The sequence below is a fragment of the Paecilomyces variotii genome, assembly GCF_004022145.1.
Source record: "Paecilomyces variotii strain CBS 101075 chromosome Unknown C8Q69scaffold_8, whole genome shotgun sequence".
NCBI lineage: Eukaryota > Fungi > Ascomycota > Eurotiomycetes > Eurotiales > Thermoascaceae > Paecilomyces > Paecilomyces variotii.
Genome location: NW_021167147.1, coordinates 679,361 through 700,946, shown reverse-complemented (window position 1 = coordinate 700,946; position 21,586 = coordinate 679,361). Strand labels below are relative to the sequence as shown.

The 21,586-nt window shown below is 39.4% G+C and overlaps 5 protein-coding genes across 5 annotated transcripts; 3 read left to right on the top strand and 2 right to left on the bottom strand.

Annotated features, from left to right (window-relative positions):
* Positions 1-232: 232 nt before the first annotated feature.
* Positions 233-2,317, top strand: C8Q69DRAFT_487481 (C-5 cytosine methyltransferase DmtA; the record flags this gene model as incomplete). The annotated part of the gene is made up of 3 exons (XM_028631987.1): positions 233-994; positions 1,031-1,818; positions 1,867-2,317. 3 exons carry the CDS (start codon positions 233-235, stop codon positions 2,315-2,317), a joined length of 2,001 nt encoding a protein of 666 aa, XP_028483713.1.
* Positions 2,318-3,475: 1,158 nt separating this feature from the next.
* On the top strand, positions 3,476-5,349 carry C8Q69DRAFT_487476 (putative 2-methylcitrate dehydratase; the record flags this gene model as incomplete). The annotated part of the gene is made up of 4 exons (XM_028631986.1): positions 3,476-3,760; positions 3,856-4,633; positions 4,690-4,874; positions 4,930-5,349. 4 exons carry the CDS (start codon positions 3,476-3,478, stop codon positions 5,347-5,349), a joined length of 1,668 nt encoding a protein of 555 aa, XP_028483712.1.
* Positions 5,350-5,624: 275 nt separating this feature from the next.
* On the bottom strand, positions 5,625-8,079 carry C8Q69DRAFT_472524 (cytochrome P450). Its single transcript, XM_028630985.1, has 3 exons — positions 7,590-8,079; positions 6,727-7,500; positions 5,625-6,648 (listed from the first exon to the last, which is right to left on the bottom strand). Exons 1-3 carry the CDS (start codon positions 7,832-7,834, stop codon positions 5,892-5,894), a joined length of 1,776 nt encoding a protein of 591 aa, XP_028483711.1. The 5' UTR covers positions 7,835-8,079; the 3' UTR covers positions 5,625-5,891.
* Positions 8,080-16,998: 8,919 nt separating this feature from the next.
* Positions 16,999-18,345, bottom strand: C8Q69DRAFT_404519 (pyridoxal phosphate-dependent transferase; the record flags this gene model as incomplete). The annotated part of the gene is made up of 3 exons (XM_028628039.1): positions 16,999-17,325; positions 17,380-17,522; positions 17,580-18,345. 3 exons carry the CDS (start codon positions 18,343-18,345, stop codon positions 16,999-17,001), a joined length of 1,236 nt encoding a protein of 411 aa, XP_028483710.1.
* A 549-nt stretch (positions 18,346-18,894) lies between these two features.
* Positions 18,895-21,529, top strand: C8Q69DRAFT_404505 (onanonoxo-7-onima-8-eninoihtemlysoneda; the record flags this gene model as incomplete). The annotated part of the gene is made up of 5 exons (XM_028628038.1): positions 18,895-19,082; positions 19,138-19,231; positions 19,282-20,624; positions 20,690-21,316; positions 21,337-21,529. 5 exons carry the CDS (start codon positions 18,895-18,897, stop codon positions 21,527-21,529), a joined length of 2,445 nt encoding a protein of 814 aa, XP_028483709.1.
* Positions 21,530-21,586: the final 57 nt, after the last annotated feature.

The following is a 21,586-nucleotide window of genomic DNA, read 5'->3' as shown; positions in this document are numbered from 1 at the left end:
TATGCCTGACCTTCTGTCTTTCTGGTCCAGAGTATCTGTAGCAGACTACTAGTCAGGTCTTTTACAACTCACTTCATTTACTATATCTCTCATCTTTCTATCATTTCCGTCTGAAGTCAGATCCAGAACAGGTGATGCATTTGCTGCTTGCCTTTTGCTGACATCTCTTTCGTTCACTGCTGAATTACGCCCTTGGTCGGAGTCTATCTGCTGCGGTTTTCGTCCCTCCAGGATGCCACCTTCATCACCCCCCGGTTCTCTTTCAAACCCCATACAAATTGATGATGAGTCCGACTGTGACGTCGGCAGACCCTATGGACACCACAGAAAGAGCCCAGCTGCGTACACATCGCGAGGGCAGAGCATTGTCAGCGACAACAGTTCTACGATCACTGATGGGAGCGAGACTGTTGTCAACGACCCCGATGCTCAGTGCTTTTTGAGATCGCTAAGCCCGAGATCCGCCATAAGTATACAGAGAGCATCAAGCAATCGGGTTGGCAGTCCGGCAAGTCGAGAAGCTGTTCCAGAAGTGATCGACCTCACCGATGATCTAGATGATCTGGACAGACCCTTTCAACCGGGAGAATACCTTACCGATGCGCGGGTTTCAAGGGCAGCAAGGACCACTGTCATAACTGACTCCCCTGAGGCCAGCCCTTTTCGGGGACCAGAAGGTGAGCCGCAAGTGACCCCCTTCTTTTGGGACCAGGGCTCGTGCTATAGTGCGGGTCAGTCAGTTGAGCTCCATGACGGCACGTTCCTACGGATTATCCACATCTTCCAAGAACGTTCTGGACGCGTGTTCCTCAATGGACAGCGGTTCAGGAGACTGGAGACTATGGATTCGCGACACCCGAAGTGGGTGAACGAGCTCTGCTGGATTATCAGCGAGCACCCGGAGAGCCATGTTCACGAGGATGTGCCACTTGGGAGGGTGAAGCGCTTCAGGGTGCTCCATCTTACCAATGCACGATACCCATGTAACAGCTCTGTTGACTCACGGCATCTCTTCACATCTGAAAACGAGATGAGGAGACGTGGCGAGCTCTACTGCCGCCTCAAAGAGACGACAGTCGCGGGGAAAAGCAACACAGAAACAGGTGAAGGGGCTATCGAATATCTATCAGCAACAGAGGCAGACGACGGGTACAGTGTGCCTCACCATGTTCTGAGACGAAACTGGAGAGGCGACCCGGAACCATTTGGAAGTGCCAAGAAAGCTCGCTATAGCGCAAATACGGTGATCGATCTTGAAGGACCGGTTGCTGTTGACTTGACTCAGCCATCCAATGGCGTCGGACGGACCAAGGACTCCAGGCAATATACCTTCGGCGATGGGTTTTGTGGAGCAGGAGGTGTATCGCGAGGCGCGGTGGAAGCCGGGCTATCGATCAAATGGGCATTCGACAAGAGCCACCATGCGATTGAGTCGTACGGACCCAACTTCCCGGATGTTGTCTGTGAGGTCGCTGATGTGACCAACTTCTTGACCAACCATCCCAGCGAGCTCAAAGTGGACGTCAGCCATGGATCCCCGCCCTGCCAGACATTCTCCCCGGCGCATACCATCAACGGTCGCAACGATGACGCCAATTCTGCCTGCATATTTTCTTGTCGGGATATAATCGAGAGGTCGAAGCCTCGCATACACACCATGGAGGAGACCTCGGGACTATCCGAGCGGCATCGGGAAACCTTCTTCGCGGTCATCCAGGACTTTGTTGAGATCGGGTATTCTGTGCGTTGTGGAGTGTTAGACTGTTCGCAGTATGGTGTGCCGCAAAGTCGCAAGAGGCTGTTCATCATTGCATCTGGGTATGTTTAATTTCTCCTGTGATTCCATCTTTACTAAGATCCATTCAGGCCCGGGGAGGACTTGCCCCAATTTCCTCGCCCTACCCACGGGGACAGAAACTCTAGACTGCTGCCATACACAACCATCGAGACGATGATCTCTCGAATTCCTCGAGATGCTCCTGATCATGATGTGATGGGAGCTCTGGAGCGTGGTCGTCGCAACGGTTTCAAGCGTCCCTTCGACCCTCGCACCCAGGCCAGGACGATCACATGCGGCGGCGGCGAGAACAACCACCATCCCAGTGGAAAACGGGGGTTCACGAACCGAGAGTTTGCCTGCCTGCAGACGTTTCCGTTGAACCACCATTTCGGACCGAGAGAGGTGCGCAAGCAGATTGGCAACGCGGTGCCGCCTGCCGTCGCCAGAGCGCTTTATCGGGAGATCATCAAGTCACTCCGGCGGACCGATGAGGCTGAATTACAAGTAGCGGCATCGGAGCAATCGATGCACTGCTAGGGTTTCTGCTCGCAGATAGGCTGCGAATCATGCTGTGTACGCAGCGAATGGGATGGTCGGTTCTGATGCCGGAACGAACTCAGGAAGCAGAACACTCTTACCGACTTGGATCTGTACCGATGCGCTTCGGTGTCTTGTGCAGCCAATAACCCTCCTCTCTGTAGATACTCATTGTTCTGGTGTTGGGATGTGCGATGTTGTTTTGTTTATCGGATACTGAGTGCAAGGCCGCTTTTCTCTATTATACCCTGCTTTGACTGTACCATTACCACCATAGCCTGCTCAGATGTTGTTCTGTGTTGGGACAAGAAGAGCCTTTTACTGTACAACACTTCCAAATCAAGGTCAGCATTTGTCCTGTTACTGTTTTGATTATTTCTCGTCCACTCGTGCTGTAGGCAAATGTAAGTAAGTACTCCTAGAGCCGCTAGAGTTCACCCTAAACAGCAGTAAACACAACGGGCGCGCTCTAGAGTTCTTGAGGCCCACCGAGTCCGTGCGGGGTCCGGGGAAAGGAGAGGGAAAGCCGAGAAGAGTTTACCGATGGAAGCCGACGAGCCTGAATTGCCGTGGGATACGGAGTAGATAGACCAGAAGACTTGAAACCGGACGAATACTGTAAATCCCGGCACCGGAGTAATCGTTGAGACATACCAGGATGGCTGCTCGACCACTGTTTGTCCTGTATTATGCGTGGACCTTCTCGAATGCTGTAAACCAAGGAGAATGTCGAATGTCGATCATCTCCATCGTCAGGAATTGCAATCCATCCAGCTGCGCTCCTGCAGCAAATGCTTGAGGGATCAACTGCTGGGAACACACGAAGACGACAACATGGACAAAGCAACGAACCAGACAACCGCCGATAACCGCAAGAAAGACAGCGGGAAACGGAGAGAAGAGATGGTGAAGCAAATACAGTAATAATGTACTGACCTCGGCTTCGGCAGGGGTGCCGGCGATATCCCTGCGAAGCTCTCAACGCGCCATGAGATCAGAGCTTCGTCGACCGCTCATCACAGCATTTTCTTCTTTCTTCTTTAGCTCTTGTCTTTTCTTCTGCTGACGGCCTCTCTCTCTCTCTCTCTCTCTCTCTCCTCCTGTCTGCTGCTGGTATACAATCCCATCTGTTGTCTCTTTTTTTTGTCTTCCTTAATTATGTCTGCCTCCGGTTCAGCATTGAGACGGCTGACCCACAGGTCCCCCCGCACTTTGGGCACATCCCGCATCGCCTCGTTGTCGAGCTCGCGCGCTGGAGCTGCTTCAATTCTTTGCAACAACCGCACAACCACTCTTACGTCTTCGAGAGTCCAGCGATTCTCCAGCATGGCTTCCAAGCAGTATGCCGCAGCGGCTCCTCCCGCGACGGAGAGGGTCTACGATCCCGAGATCAAGGACATGGCCAGCTACATCCACAACTACAACATTGACTCCGATCTGGCCGTAGGTGTCCCTCGGGTTGCTGAGACGCAGTGGCCTGTTGATATCCTTGCACTAGAGAAAGTGAAGTTGACTGACTGAATGGAATTGATTCACAGTACGACACTGCCCGTCTGGTTTTCCTGGACACCCTGGGATGTGGTCTTGAGGCCCTCAGATTCAAGGAGTGCACCAAGCTGCTGGGCCCCATCGTTCCCGGCACCACCGTCCCCAATGGAACTCGTGTGCCCGGAACGCCCTACCAGCTCGACCCGGTCAATGGCGCTTTCAACATTGGCGCCATGATCCGCTGGCTGGACTACAATGACTGCTGGCTGGCCGCTGAGTGGGGTCATCCGTCCGACAACCTGGGAGGTATTCTGGCCGTGGCCGACTGGATCTCCCGAACGAACCGTGCTGGCGGCAACCTGGGCAATGGCAAGATCCTCAAGATCAAGGATGTCCTAGAGGGCATGATCAAGGCTCACGAGATCCAGGGTGTCCTGGCTCTGGAGAACTCTTTCAACAAGGTCGGCCTGGACCACGTCGTGCTGGTCAAGGTTGCCACGGCGGCCGTCGTGTCCAAGATGCTGGGCCTGACCGAGTCTCAGACTGCTGATGCCATCACCCAGGCATGGGCTGATGGCCAGAGTCTGCGTACTTACCGTCACTCCCCCAACACGATGTCCCGAAAGTCGTGGGCGGCCGGAGACGCCTGCCAGCGCGCCGTCAACCTGGTCCTGAGAATCCAGAAGGGCGAGTCGGGTATTCCCACAGTTCTGTCTGCGCCCGTCTGGGGATTCTACGATGTCCTGTTCAAGGGCAACAAGTTCAAGTTCCAGCGCCCGTACGGTAGCTACGTCATGGAGAACGTGCTCTTCAAGGTCTCCTACCCTGGTAAGTTCTCAGCATGTGTCAACGGGATCAAAATAGGAGATACTGACTTGCTTCAGCTGAGTTCCACTCCCAGACTGCCATCGAGGCCGCCAAGATCGTCAACGAGAAGCTCAAGGCCATGGGCAAGACTGTCGCTGACATCAAGGAGATCGTCAACCGCACGCACGAAGCTTGCGTTCGCATCATTGACAAGCAGTTCAAGCCCATGGACAACTTTGCTGACCGTGACCACTGCGTTCAGGTAGGTTTCCCTCCTGATTCATCATTCAAAGATGTTATACTAACAGCTTCTGCAGTACATGATGTCCGTCATGCTGGTCTACAACCGCCTGACTGCCAACGACTACACCGACGGCTCTGAGGCTGCCACCTCCCCCGTTGTCGAGGACCTCCGCAAGCGCATCCGCTGCGTGGAAGACCCCCAATTCACCAAGGACTACCATGACCCTGCCAAGCGTACCATCCCCAACGCCCTGACCGTCATCCTCAACGACGGCACGGTCCTCGACGAGGTCGTCGTCGAGGCTCCTCTCGGCCACCGTCTCCGTCGCGAGGAGGCCAAGCCCGAGATCCTGTCCAAGTACAAGCGTCACATCTCTGCGCACTACGACACCAGCCGTGTCAACGAGTTCCTGGAGCTAGGCTGGGACCGTGCCAAGCTTGAAAACTACGACGTCGACAAGTACGTCGACCTGTACGTCAAGGACAAGATCTAGCCTCTGCCTGAAACGAGCTAGGATGTGAAAAAAGAAAAGAAAATTAAACTACACCTGAAACTTTAACTATGATATCTTTGGAACTCCAACGAGTTCTGATAGCACATATTGTTACGATCGATCCCACAAGCTTTACCCGAAGGAGAAGTCTCGATGTATAAGATCAGAGACTAGTTATAGTTATGTTTTGACCATTTCCTTATGAGCGAACAGGAGTGCTTAGATTAGGTAGACTGACTTGTTATTGACGGACCCCGTATTTTAAACGTCCGACAAAATACAATTGAAATCTTCAATGCTTCCCTCCCGTATCCGCTAGACATGTATGCTATGAAAAGGATCATATCGCAATTTGCAAAACAGGAGCACCTGGACACGCGTCAATCATTCAGCTCGTCATCCAACCTATCACATCTCCATATAGTGATATCCACATTTAAACCACCAAGCCCTATATTACATCCCATAGATGCATAGATGGAAACCTATATATACGACACAAAAACAACACCTATATACATATTCAAACCAATCACAATCAATCACAACCTCTTCCTCCTCATTCGAGCTCGAATCTTCCCCGCCGGCGGCATGACTCCAAACATAAAGAACCTCTGATCGGGCTTCATAGCATTCTGCAGCTCCTCCTCCGTCATTAGAACCTCAACCTCAAACATGGTAAGGAAGAGCGCCATCACGACTATGATTTCCTGCTTCGCGAAGTGTCGACCGGGACAGATCTTTACCCCGCCTCCGTACGGGATCCATGATCCGGCGGTGTTGGAGAGTGAGAATTTGGGGTTTGGGGGATGTTCGGTTTTCTCGTGTTTTTGTCCCTGGGATGTTGTCGTTGATGTTGATGTTGTTCCGGATCTTCTGATGGGCCCACTATCCGGATCATTGGGATAGACGAGGAATCTCTCTGGCCAGAACTCACTAACGGGATGAGGATCATCAGGAGAACCAGTATTCCAGACAGAAGCATCGCGACCGCTGAACCAGCTAGATGCCATTATGGGTTCGTCCTTTTTGAACCGCCAGCCGTCGATGGTGAGGTCTGAAGTGGGTACACGAGATAGGACGATTCCGGTACGTAGACGTAGTGTTTCCGCGTAGATGGATTGCAGATAAGGTTGGCTGCAAAGACGGGGAATGTCAATGGAAATTTTGGGATCCGTTCCGTCGTGGGTGATGGTGATGGAGTCTGATATTTCATCCAGGACGCGTCGGTGTAGATCAGGGCGTTTGATGACTTCTAGGATGCACCAGCCTGCTGCTGGGATGGCGTTGCCGTTTGCTCTGATAATAGGGATTCGTTAATTCGAGGTCAGGGGGAAAGTGGATATAAAGGGTTTATAAAAGAGCTGTACCACTTACCCCCAGATCATACCCAGATCATCAGCTGCGTATCCCTCAGGAGTCAGTGGCGTCCGATGGAATATCTTCTGTCTGATCCTCATGACTCTAGATCCGAAGAACTCCTCCCACTCCCGCTCGTCTTCTTCAGCTCGAGTAACGTCGTAATGTCTGTTCGCGAAATCATGCCATTTCATAATATTCTGCTTCATCCGATCGCGAGAACGATAAGCATCCGGGACCAGGAATCGTGGCATCTCTTGGAATAAATCCGGCATCGCATGATCGAAAGCCCAGAAATCCTCATCGAGCGTCGGGATGATTTCTAAAATATGCGTGCCGCATAGAGCGGTGATGGCTGCGTGGAAGACTTCCTTCCGGATGAAATTGGTATATATGTCTGGGAGTTCAGTCCAGGTGTCGTGGCCAATATCACAATTCGAGAACTGGTCTGATAGAGTCTGGACGAGCTGTTTGGCTAGAGCGTCCAAGCTGGAACCGGTCAGACAGGTGGCAAATGTGTGGTGATGGAGATAAAAGATCCGGTGCTCGGCCACAGTCATGGTGCTATTGGGATGCGGCTGAGCATTGATCCCCGTGTCGTCTTTGAGAAGGACGTCGCCATCCTCCCGAGGAAGACCAAATGCATTGACGAGAATCTGAACCTGCCAGTGGTCATTGTTCAGGTCTCGCGAGTTCCGGAATAGAGTGGAAATGTGCTTCGCTCCGGACAGCAGAGTCATAGATCTATTCAAGATGTGAATCCTGACTGGGACATATGCGCCATATCGAACGCTGTATGGGGAGTAAATAAATGAGTATATATGTATGTATATTTGTATGAGAATATAATGATCCATTGTATGGGTCATTTGACAACTTACATGGCCTTGCCCAGGAATCTTTCTCTATCTCGAATAAAAGCTGGCAGATGTCGAAGAAAGGGAATAGCATACGGAACGGTCGGGGGTAAGCTGCCATCCTTTTTGTTGCGGACCGTGAGGAAGCCCTGAGCTAGCACGATGAAATACGTGGAGAGGCAGATTAGGGGAAGTAGTATGTAAGTAGCATGTCGCCAATCGAGCATTACGCTCACCATACTGCGAGCCTCGAAGAATATCTGGTCCATGGTTGCGTGTACATCTACCGAAGAAAAACGCAGGACCGGGGGGCCTGGTTATCGCCAGTTGGAGTTTAACTTGGGTTTTCTATCAGCAGTAGTTTTCGCGAGACTTATCTGTCCTTCGAAAAACAACTTCTGCCCATGAGCGCCACGCCAACAGATGGCCTTCGCGGGAGGACTCGATAGTAAGTTACTTTCGGTGACGGTAAAAGGTCGGACCTGGTGTTTTGGCCTCCCGAGTTTAGGGGATAGCGGATCTTAGTCTAGATAGACTGGAGATGATTCGATGGATCATGTAACTTAGCGCTACCGTGTTTAGTCATCTGCCGACTGTTTCCACCTGCCAACCGTTTTTTACTATGGGATGCTGAATTATTAAATCTACTAGATTTTAACAACAACATATTTAAATTAATTAATATTTAGAGGGTTTAATCTAGGCGATTAGTAGATTATATTAGACTAGTTTTTAGGATCCCTAAATTGCTTAGGTAGTTATATCTGCTGTCCTTAACTAGTTATTATTAAGGGGCTTATTTTAGCTTTAACTACCTGTTTAATAGTATTTTCTTTTAATATCTATTATTTTATAGGTTTAGATCTTTTCTTTAGGCTTTAATTAATTTATTTTAATTCTTTTTAAAGCTAAATAGCTGCCTATTTTATTACTTTTTTTTTTTAAGGCATTATTTTTCTTCCTATATTTATAGGCGAGTTAGATAATCTATTTCTCAGATTTTATACTTTTTTTAGATAATATATTATTTCTCTTCTTACTGCTACTGCTACTAAAATTAAAGTTTTTATTTTTAGTATTATAATTATTATTTAGCTTTCTTTTTATCTATTAGAATTTACTATATCTCCTAAACCTTAGTTAGATTAAAGAAGATAATATTATTATCTTTTAGTTAGCGGGAAGAAAGCTATAAAGTTCTAATAAACTATTATTTTACCTATTTATTAAGAATAATATATTATAGACTAATATTTTATTACTAGAGAAGTATATTTTTAATATATAGGTCTATTATAGTATTTATAAGCTTTAGTGCTTTTTTATTATATATATTATTTAAAACTTCTTATAGAAGCTTTTTAATCCCCTGCTAATTATTTATAGATAATACTAATTAACTTAATTTGCTTAAAAAAAGCCTCTCTTTAAATTTCTTTTTAAAATGCTTAAAAATAACCTATAGATTAAATAGATACAGACTAATTACTGCCTATTTATTATTAATATTTTTTACTATAAAAGCAGTATCCTAGCTAGGGAGAAAAAGATTAAGAAAATCCCTTTTTTTAAAGCGGCTAAATCCTAGACATTTATTTAATTAGATATTTAAATAAATATTATAGGCTCTAGCTAATAGGCTAAATAGAGAAATATTAAATAATTATAATATATATATAGAATAAGATAGAAATAATAATAATAAGATTCTATTATAATTATAATAATTAATAAAGTATTTTATAATATAGAAATTATAGTTATTAAGGATTAATAGCTAGTAGCCTCTATCTATCTTTATCTTAATCTCCTTATTAAAGATCTTAATTAGCTATTAATATCTTACCTTATTATTAGTTTAGCTATTAGAAGAGGAGGTAAAAAAATATTTATAAATTTTAGGGTTAAATACTTAAAGCTATATATTTTATAATTTTTTTAATATAGCTTTATAGATTAGAGCTAGTAATAATAATATCCTATCTATATAAATAATAGTAAGTATTATAATCTATTCCCTATTCTTATCTTAAATTAATTATTTAATATATCTTTATTTATAGTAATAGTAAGAAAAAATTCTCTTAATTTTTTTTAAGACTTTAATTATAAAACCCTTCTTATTTATATTATAAATATTATATAGCTTAATATTAAATTTCTATAGCTTTTAATTTATAAACTTAAAATATAAAGAATATTTAAATATAAAATTAGCTTACTTATATAAAGTATCTATAATAATACCCTAAGCTAATAGAAGGTCTTTATTATAGTACTAGTATAGGAGATAGAGATCTACTAGCTAATGCTTATATAAGGTATTATATAACCTTGTAAAGATATCTTTAGCATATAGCTTAATCTAAATTTAAGCTCTTTAAGCTATATTTTATTTACTAAGCTTGCCTATAATAGCTTATTTTAGTCTAAATTAGCTAAATAAAGATTCTATAGCTAGTTTTAGTATTAATTATCTTATTCTATTTATTCTAATCTATTTTCTAAGCCCGCACTTTAATACTATATAGCTCTTACCTAGGAGTTAATATTATTAATAATATCTGCCCTAATTTTTCTATTTCTGCTAATAACTCTAGGAGAGTTTATTAAGTATATTACTATTAGCTATAGGCTAAAATAGTATAATTATTATTACCTAATATATAAATATATTAGTAAAGCTAAGACTATTATAAATAAAATAAATTATTAAATTAAGGTATACTTTTAAAAGCTTTAATAAGAATTTACTGCTATTTAATAAAGACTTAAATAAAAAATTACTAAATTTAAAGCTATTTAATAATATTAAAAAACCTAGCTTTAAGAAAAAAAAATAATAATATATTTAAGCTATCTTTAAGAGAGATTAGGCCTATTATATAATTATACTTATTATAAATATATCTTTATTTATATTTAAACTTAAGCCTAGTATTAAAAGGCCTATAGCTGCTCTAATAAGAGTATTTAAGATATTTATTATTATACCTTTTTCTACCCCTAGATTTTTAGAGAGACTCCTTAATCTTAATAAATTTAAAGGTAACTAAAAGGATTTTTAGCACTTTATAGCCTAGATCTAGGGGAAGATAATAATTAATTAAGACTAATTCTTAATCCCTTAGAGCTATATAGTTTATATAATTAATTACTTAAAGAATATACCTTATACCTAAGTATTATTATATATTAAAGATAGAACCTATACTCTTAATAATTATTAAAAGATTTTAAATATTCTAGAGTATATATTTAATAATCCTAATTATATAAATAATATATATAATAAATTATTTAACCTCTATTAAATTAATAAGGAATTTAAAATCTTTTTTATTAAATTCTAGCGCCTAGTATTAGAAGGAGAAATATTTAAGGGAATATTATTTATTCTATTAGAGTAAGCTATTAGCTAAGAATTTTAAAAAATATTATTATATAGCTAGCCCCTAAGTTATAAATATTATTAGTTTATTAAATTCTTATAAGACCTTAAGAACTGCTGCTATTAATATATTATAAACTAGCCCTTTATTATAAAGACTTATATTGCTATTTTAAAACTTACTTAGTATATTTAATTCCCTTTATTTATTTTAAATCTTATCTTAATTATAAGATATAATAGCTAGCCCTAGAGAAGCCCTATATAAAAAAATAAACTAGCCCTAATATAGCTATATAATTTAATAGATTTAAATATTTCTAAATACCTAAATAGGAGAAAATATAGCTTATTATATTATAAAATTAGCGCCTATTTTTAATATAGCTCGCTAGAATATTATATTAGAGATTATCTATACTTAAATAACTATTAGAAGATTTAAATTATAGCTATATATAAACTCTATCCTTAGATTTTTTAGATAATCTAGTTCTTAAACTTATATAGTCTATCCCTTAGTTAATCTTTAATAAAAGAAGTAAGCCTAAAGTAAGTTATAGCTAGGCTTAAGAATTATATATTATCTAAATCTCTGCTACTACTATTTATAAAATTAACTTTAAAAAATATCTATAATAATTAAAATTAATAATATTATTTATAATATTAAAAAAGAAGAAAAAAAAGATCTATTTATTAATTTATACTTTACTTAATATTAGAGTTAAAAGATAAAGATTTATAAATTAAAAATAGGCTAAAGACTAAAAATTAAAGCCTATCCTTTTAAAAAGCTTAATTATCCTATATATATTTAATAAAAAAGAACTAGAAAATAAGAAGATTATATATTATATTTAAATAGATATAAGAATTAAAAATTATTTTAAGAAAGATACTAAGTTCTATATTATCTAACTGGCGCATTATCTTATTATCTTAAGACTCCCTTAATTAAAATACTATAACCTACATTTATAATTTATTACCTATAATATTATTTTTAATAATAATTATTATTAAAAAAATTATAATATATCTCTAAAACTAATTAAAATATTTGCCTTATATAATATTTTTCTAAAGGCTTTATTCTAATACCTGCCTCTAAGATCTAGAAAATTAGAAAAGAGAAATATAGCCTTTATTTTTTTAGCCGCCTATTTTACTTATATTTAAAGAAATATTTAAATATTTATAATTATTCTAGAAAATCTAAATATTACTTTAAGAATTAAATAAGTCTAAGAAAAAGATCTTACTTACCTATTATTTAAGAAGTTTAAGAATTATATTAATATCTTTTTTCTTAAAGAGGCTAAGTACTTATTATTATATTATTTTTATAATTATAATATTAAGCTGCTAAAAAAAAAGTTACTCCTTTTTAAACCCTTATATATTATATTTTAAGATAAATTAAAGGTCTTAAAGGAATAAATTAAAAAAAATCTAAAAAAGGGATTTATCTGCCTAAGTTTATTACCTACTATATTCTTAATCCTATTTATTAAGAAGCTTAATAGAAGAATATAAATCTATATAAATTATTAAGCCTTAAACATAATAATTATTAAAGACTAATATTCTTTACCTCTAATTAAAGAGACTTTAAATAATCTAAAAAGAATAAAGTATTTTATAAAGATTAATATTATTTCTATATTTAATAATCTTTATATTAAGAAGAGATAAGAATATCTAACTGCCTTTTATACCTAACTTAGTTTATTTAAATTATTAATAATATTATTTAGCTTAATAGAAGTACTAGTAATATTTTAAAGGTTTATTAATAATATTCTATAAGATTATTTTAATATCTTTTATATTATATATTTTAATAATATCTTAGTATATAGTATAACTTATTCTAAATATATTTAATATATCTGCGCTATTCTATAGAAGCTATATAAAGTAGGCCTATATATAAAGATTTAAAAATGCGAGTTTATTATTTCTAAGACTAAATTCTTAAATATTATTATTAGCTGAGACTATATTAAGATAGACTTAAATAAGGTAAAAATAATTATTAAATAAAAGACCTTAACTTATATAACTAATATATAAGCCTTTATTAGGTTTAGTAACTTTTACTATTAGTTTATTTATAACTTTTCTAAAATAATTATACTGCTTATAAGCTTAATTTAAAAGGGAGTTCTCTTTAATTAGATAATTATCTATTAGTCTAGTTTTAAAGCCCTAAAAGAAGTATTTATTTAAGCCTTAATCTTAAAGCTATTTAACTAAACCTATAAGATTATAGTTAAAACTAATTTATCTAATTATATATTAGCTAAAGTTATATCCTAGTATAATAAAAGAATCCTATATTTTATTATATTTTTTTTAAAGAAGTTTTCTATTATAAAATATAATTATAAGATTTATAATAAAGAATTGCTAATAATTATCTACTATTTTAAAGAGTAATGCCTTAAGCTTAAAAATATACTATTATTAATTAAAGTTATTATAGACTATTATAATCTAAAATACTTTATATTAATTAAATTATTAAACTAGTAATAGGCCTATTAGTCTAAATTTTTATCCTAGTTTAACTTTTAAATTATATACTAACCTAGAAAGTAAGAAATAAAACTTAATATCTTAACTAGGAGATTAGAAGATCTCTTTAAGGAGGAGAATAAATAGTTATAATATTAGAGCTAAATAGTCTTAAAGAAGAAGAACCTTAATCTATAGATTTAGAGATCTCTAAAACTAAAAGCTATTATTAAAAGTTAAATAGTAAGGTATATTTATTTTATTAATCTAATAGTTTAAAAGATTAAAAATCTTATTAAATTTATAAGAATATCTACTTAATTTACTCTAAGATATTAATTTATTTAGCTTAGAGAATCTATCTAGTTTACCCTGTTACTTAATTAGTTTATTAAGATTATTTAACCTGTTAAAGAGATAATCTAATTTACTAAAAAGACTATTTAGCTTATTAAAAAAATAGTTTAGCCTATTAAATAAAATTAGTTAAATTCTCTTACTATGCCTAATAAATTAAAATACTTATTTAGTATTAAAGATCTACTAGATATAGCTTATCTATTTAATAATTTAATATAATCTATCTTATAAGCCCTAGATTATAAAGCTAATTATTATCCTAAGATTATACTAGCTAACTATTAATAAAGAGGAAGATATCTATATTATAGAGACTATCTATATATTCTTAATTATAATAAGTTAAAAACCTACTTATTATAAGAATACTATAATAAGTATATATTTAAATACTCTAGAAAATATAAGCTTTATAACTTAATTTTATAAGAGTATTATTAGCTAAATATATATTAATATATAAATTACTAGACCTAGAATTACTATATCTATTACTATATTATATTTTTAAATAAAGGCTATTAAAGAGTTTTATATTAGCTTCTTATCTCTAAATACTTTTAGTAAGATATTTTAATAGATTTTATTACTAGACTTATATTTTACTAAGATTATAATACTATATTAGTTATTATAGACTAATTTATAAAGATAAAGTACTTTATTTTTTATTAGGCTATTTATAATATTAAAAGAGTAGTATAATTATATATCTATTATATATAGAAGTTTTACAGGCTATTAAAGATTATAGTATCTAACTAAAGTCTTTAATTTATTATTATTTTCTAGAAATATCTAATTTAATACTTAGATATTATAAACCTGCTATTTACTATTTATTATCTTAAGACTAATAGTTAGATTAAGAGAATAAATACTATTTTAAAATAATACTTATGCGCTTATATTAGCTATTTATAAGATAATTAGGTTAATTAGCTATCTTTAACTAAATTTATATTAAACTTCTACTATTCTAAGACTATTAGAGTATTACCTTTTTTTACTAATTATAGGTTCTATCTATATATAGGATTTAAACTTATTTAATTTATAAACTAGCCTGCTATTAAAGATATTAAAGCCTTTATTAAAAAGATATAAGATATTATAGATTATATCTATATTTAAATTTATATTGCTTAAGCCTATTATAAAAAGTAGATTAATTATTACTAAACTTTAACCTACTACTATTATATAAGATAGTCTATTTAATTAAATACTTAAAATATCTATATTTAATATTTCTAGAAGAAATTTAATTAGAAGAATCTTAGCCTATTTTATATTATTAAGGTTATTAGCTTATATATCTATTAGCTTAACCTATTTACCTTAATATATGTTTATCCTATATTTAATATTAGCTTACTTTGCCTTATTATTAAAGACTCTATATTTAAATAAAGATAACCTTTATTACTACCTGTTAAAGTTAATAGTTTTAAAGAATAAATTATTAAAGATATTTTAGACTCCTAATAAGAATATTATAAGTATAGAGGCTTTTAATTATAATATATTATTAAATAGTTAGGTTATAATAATCTAATTAAAAAGTCTATATATTATTTATAGTATATTTAGGAAATTATTACTAACTTCTACTATTACTATTTAAATAAGCTAAAGCTAAGAGATAGTTTTAATAGAGCTTAATCTTAAGGAGAAGAGTATTATTATAGTGCTAGTATAGGAGATAGAGATCTATTAGCTAATACTTATATAAGGTATTATATAACCTTATAAAGATATCTTTAATATATAGCTTAATCTAAATTTAAGCTCTTTAAACTATATCTTATTTATTAAGCCTGCCTATAATAGCCTATTCTAGTCTGAATTAGCTAGATAGAGATTTTATAGCTAGTCCTAGTATTAACTACCTTATTCTATTTATTCTGACCCGCTTCCTAAGCCCGCACCTTAACAGTCTTTCTTATATCTCTTTATAAAGTATAATAGCTATTATTGCCTAGACTCTTTTTTAAAGATTTCTTTTATAAAGTTTTATAATATTTTATATAAAAGAGGTAAGCTATATTCTATAAGGCCATTAATCTATTTAATAAATATTTTCTCTTATTAGATATTTAAGAATTGTTAGTTTTTATATTAGACTATTAATAAGCCCTAGATACCCTTATATTATTGCAATAGGGTTATTTAATTTATATTATATTTTTTTATAGTTTTTATATAATTAGGCTTTTTGCCAGGCTTTAAAGACTTTAAATCTTTAAGAGCTAATAAAATAGGATCTATATTAGTAGTTTAGTAGATGGTTGAATTAATTAGGGAATTTTTAAAAAAATGGTCGGCAGGTGGAAACGGTCGTCAGATGACTAAACACAGTATGTGGGTCGAAGAACATCTCAAATGATAGAGACAGAATAAGAGGGAAAGAGAAGATATAAGGAAGAATAATAATAATAATAATAATAATAATAATAATAATAATAATAATAATAATAATAATAATAATAATAATAATAATAATAGAAATAAAATGAAATGGAGACGAAGACAAAGACGAAGACATACCTTTTGTAACTTGGTGGACATGCGCAGCAAGGACATTTACTACAACACTTCCAGATCCTGGCGGAGGGATAAGGTACCTCCTTCACGACTGGAAGTCTATGCGTGAGCATCTTGGACAAGGGAAGGCCATAGTTGCAAGCTCTCACTGCGAGGAATACCTCGAGTTGGTACACTGGAGATACGTAGCGCGGGATTCTGGCTTCGATCAACAAGCTTGTAGAACACGGAAACAAAAATGGGAAGCTAAGCAAGTGTCCGTTCAGCATGGAATCCTACAGATTGTGTGAGCAACTACACGAATGAAGCTACGGAAATCTATGACCTACATTTCGTTCAGAGATGGTTGGTGGAGGTAATTTTGCGTATTCTTTACTTAGGGTAGGAGAGGCGTGTTGCATTTTGGATCGTGGCACAGTGCGTAGATAGGGTGCTGACAGTAGATTTTTTTCGTTGGAAAAATATGAAGTATAAACCAAATTTTCCTATATGATGTTCAAATAGTTACACAAGAACAAACCCGACCAGCTGCTGGGAATAGAAAAGAGAAACTGCATGCTGAGATCACTTGTTATGCCATCAAGCTAGTAGGATACAGAATTCCACTCCGCGTCATAAACGAGGGACAGCCCCTTTCTTCTCAGACGCCCATTTCCGGACGATCTTTAGAAAATCATCGATTTCCTTCGTAGTGTTGCCGGCATGCAGACAAACCCTTACCCGTTCCTTACCTGCAGGAACGGTGGGAGGCATGATAGCACGAACGATAAACCCTTCACGCTGACAGGCAGTTGCCAGATCACGGGGGAATGGACTCCGAAAGGAGAAGATCGGGGAGTCTGGGAAGTGATCTACTTCCAGAATGGAGGAGTCTGCTAGTTGAATCTCTCTCAGACGGGCGCGGAAATGTCGGATTAGATATTGGAGGTTTTCTCGAAGCTGGATGATATTAGTAAGTGTGGAATATCTTTTTTGGGCTGTTCGGGGACGTACGGATTCTGTTTCACCTCGCTGAAGGAGCTCGTATGCTGTGCGGATGGAAGCTAGTGATGGGAAGGCCAATGCCGTGGTGTAGATGAGACTTCGAGCATAATTAATGAGATAGTCTCTTGTGAGAGGATCACATAGAACAATGGCTGAATCGTAATATTAGCGGGCTATCGAAATGCAAGTGACGTGGGCCGCGAAGATACCTCCATGACTTGCAAGAGCTTTTCCAAAAGTGTGCACTCGAATGAATATATGCTTCTGCTCGTCTAGGCCCTGGATAACGCCAGCGCCGCGGGGGCCAAAGACACCTGTTGCGTGTGCTTCATCCACGATGAAGTAGCCATTGCCTCGTGGGAGAAGGTCGTGCACGACCTGGATGAATTCTTTTACCGGGGCGATATCCCCGTCCATACTATACACAGATTCCAGGGCGATGAAGACATTGCGGGTACCATTTACAATGGCCTGGTCATCCTGAATCTGCTTCTCCAGCGCCTCTTTTAGACCTGATGGCGAATTGTGTGCGAACTTGATGCGTTTAGTCGCCCTTGAGAGCCGCATGCCCTCGTGGATGCTGGCATGAATCAGCTCATCATACAGGATCACATCCCCAGGCTGCGGGATGCATGAAAAGACCCCGACATTAGCGTCATAGCCTGAATTGAATAGCAATCCGCTCGGGGCATCATGGAACCCCGCAATGAACTTCTCCAACTCCTCCGCATAGTGGGAATTGCCGTCCAGAAGTCGGGATCCACCGCTTGCCAGCGGCTGAGACGCAGGCGTACTGTTCACATGGTGTAGGAAACGAGACCGGAAACTAGAAGATGTAGAAAGTGACAGGAAATCATTAGACGAAAAATCAACGGAGCCCGGGGGAAGCACAGTCAATTTTCGCCTGGATGACTTGGCCTCCCTCCGCTTCAGCGCGGCCTGGAACGAATTGAGGAGAGATTGTGAAGAAGCCATCCTAACGCATCTTCAGGAACAAGAAAACTAGCAATCTTATTCTTTGAGCTTCGCCATTGCCATTGTGCTCCTTTCCGAGGTACGAGGGAGTTTCTATAAAGATCCCAACTGTGACTAACTGCGGGAGTGACCTAGTTAGTTAACATCGACCGGTCTGACGGCCACCAGTGGAGAACGAGATAGACCAAATTTCCCGTTCAGATAGAACTAGACTAACTTAACTTCCAGAGAAAAATCCCACCATGGACCGCACGCTCCCGGTGACGAATCGTGTTGGGGCCAACGCCTTTTCCATGAGAAATCTGGTGGAGCGGAGCACGACGGGAAAAATTTTGTCAGGCCGCGAGGAACCGTTGAAGCGCCAGCGATCGTCGGACGCGCTCTGGTGGCCGCGGCGTTCGGTTATCAGTTCCGAGATAGCATGGATTGATTATTGATTATTGATTCATGGAATCAGAGCAGTCTTTTGAGTCCAATTGATGTCGCATAGATTTCCGCTCAATTGCACGGTGGTTGAGTAGGAAGAGGTGATCGCAGCTCTTCACCACCATGGCTCCTGTTGGCGGCGCCCTTTGGCGACAGCTGTGTGCGCATCAGGTTTACGGCGCGAACACCAACGTCGGCAAAACAGTCGTCTCGACAGTTCTATGTAATGGAGCCTTGCGACACCCCTCTGCGCGCAAGGTTGGCTTCCTCAAACCTGTGTCTACAGGCCCGTTAGATGAAGCAGACTACAGGTGCGCTACGTGTGAAAGCCAATGGCAGTGCAATTGATCTAATTGGGTCTTTCAGGCATATCGAACGCTTCTCACCGGGGACGCTGCAGAAGGGTCTATATCAATTTGATGAGCCTGTCAGCCCTCATATCGCAGCTCAGTCAAAGACTGTAAGGCTTCCATTTCCCAATTAGATCGACCGTCACTCACATAGTCCTAGATCCCCAAGGATGACGAGATTTTGACTGGGGTGCATACCACTCTCACCAAATGGGCTGACGACGGGATCAAATTCGCCCTGGTGGAAACGGCAGGCGGCGTCCACTCGCCTGGTCCTAATGGAAACTCTCAGGCAGACCTCTACAGGCCTCTAAGACTGCCAGTTGTTCTGGTTGGCGATTCGCGTCTGGGAGGAATCTCATCATCAATCTCGGCTTTCGAATCACTGCTGATTCGGGGTTACGATGTGCACACGGTCTTGCTCTTCGAAGATGACTACTACAAGAACCATGAGTATCTGCGTACGTACTTCGAAAAGAGAGGCATACCATTGCTCTCGCTTCCTCAGCCGCCTGAGAAACCACCAGTCGAAGACGCAGACGCACTTGCCAGAGATGAAGAAGCTCTAGCTGCCTATTATGAGAGCGTGTCTAAGAAATCTGATATCCAGGGTCTACTGGACGATCTGTCTACCAAGAATACGCAGAGAGTGGATCGCCTAAGTTCAATGGCGGAGCGCGCACACAATGTCATCTGGTATCCATTCACGCAGCATCAAGGCATGACCGCCAAGGATATCTCCGTGATCGACTCGGCATATGACGACTACTTCCAGACCTACAAGCCGGACAGCGCTCAGGCGAGCAATGCTGGTGCTGGTGTCTTGAAACCTACCTTCGATGGCTCAGCCTCCTGGTGGACTCAGGGTCTAGGCCATGGTAACCCAGAGCTCTCCCTGACTGCCGCATATGCTGCCGGACGCTACGGCCATGTTATGTTTGCGGGCACGGTCCACGAACCAGCTCTTTCTCTGGCAGAGTCATTGATCAAGGCCCACGAAAACCCCAGACTTGGCAAAGTGTTCTACAGCGATAACGGAAGCACAGGTATGGAGGTTGCTGTCAAAATGGGTCTGAGAGCATCTTGTGCACGTTACGGTTGGGACGGGAGCGAGGAACAGATCAGCATCCTGGGTCTGAAGGGAAGCTATCACGGAGATACCATCGGTGTCATGGACTGCTCCGAACCATCCACCTATAACAAGAAGGTGGAATGGTACCGCGGACGTGGATATTGGTTCGACTTCCCTCAGATCAAGATGTCCCAAGGCATGTGGCATGTAGAGGTCCCTGAGGAGTTGAAAGAAGCGCTGGGACCCAATCTCGAATTCCCTACTCTAGACTCCATCTTCAATCTGGAAGAGCGCGTCAACTCAGACGCCGCCAAGCGCTATCGCTCATACATCCAAAGTACCATCGAGGATCTCGTTGCCAAGGAAGGAAAGAAATTCGGCGCTCTCATCATGGAGCCGATCATCCTTGGAGCCGGCGGAATGCTCTTTGCGTAAGTTCAACACACTATCTGACCTGCTCCCTATAATCTTCACTAATGTTATCACTTATCGACAGCGATCCCCTATTCCAATACACCCTCACCCAAGTCACCCGCTCCAACCCACAACTCTTCAGCCCCAAGGCTCCATCGCCCTCAACGACATCCTGGTCCGGCCTCCCCGTCATCTTCGACGAAGTCTTCACCGGTCTATACCGTCTCGGTCGTCGCACCGCTGCCTCCTTCCTAGGCTTACACCCGGACATCACAGTCAACGCCAAGCTCCTCACAGGCGGTCTACTCCCCCTCTGCACCACCATGGCCAGTAACGAGATCTTCGACGCCTTCTCCAGTCCCGAGAAGAGCGACGCTCTCCTCCACGGCCACAGCTACACCGCCCACGCGATCGGATGTACCGTGGCTCAGAAATCATTACAGACAATGATGGACATGGAGCAGACAGGCCAATGGAACCCGTACCAGGCCGATTGGACTTCTGCATCATCTCCCGCCGCCCACACAAAGCCCGAAGACGCTATTTGGAGTAGTTGGTCCCATGGTCTCGTGCGGGATCTCTCCTTCGCGCACTCTGTCGAGGGTCTGTTTGCAATTGGTACCGTGTTGAGCATTACTCTGCGTGATGAATCTGGAAAAGGAGGTTCGTTACGATCATTCCCCCTTCCCACTCGACGGAACTATCTTCGGTTTATATAATTTGAATAAGTCATTTTAACTCCAGTCTAGGTTACACCTCAACCGCCGCTCAGGGCCTTCAGAAACGACTTGCCGTGACGGGTAAGCCGTACGGTGTGCACTCTCGGGTACTAGGTAATGTGATCTACCTCATGGCTAGCGTGACATCTAAGCCTGAATCTCTGAGAGAGATTGAGGGGTTGTTGCGTGAGGCTCTTTTGTGATAGAAAAAAAGACGTGATAAGCTAGCTAGTTATCTATTCTTTTCAGATGAATCATGA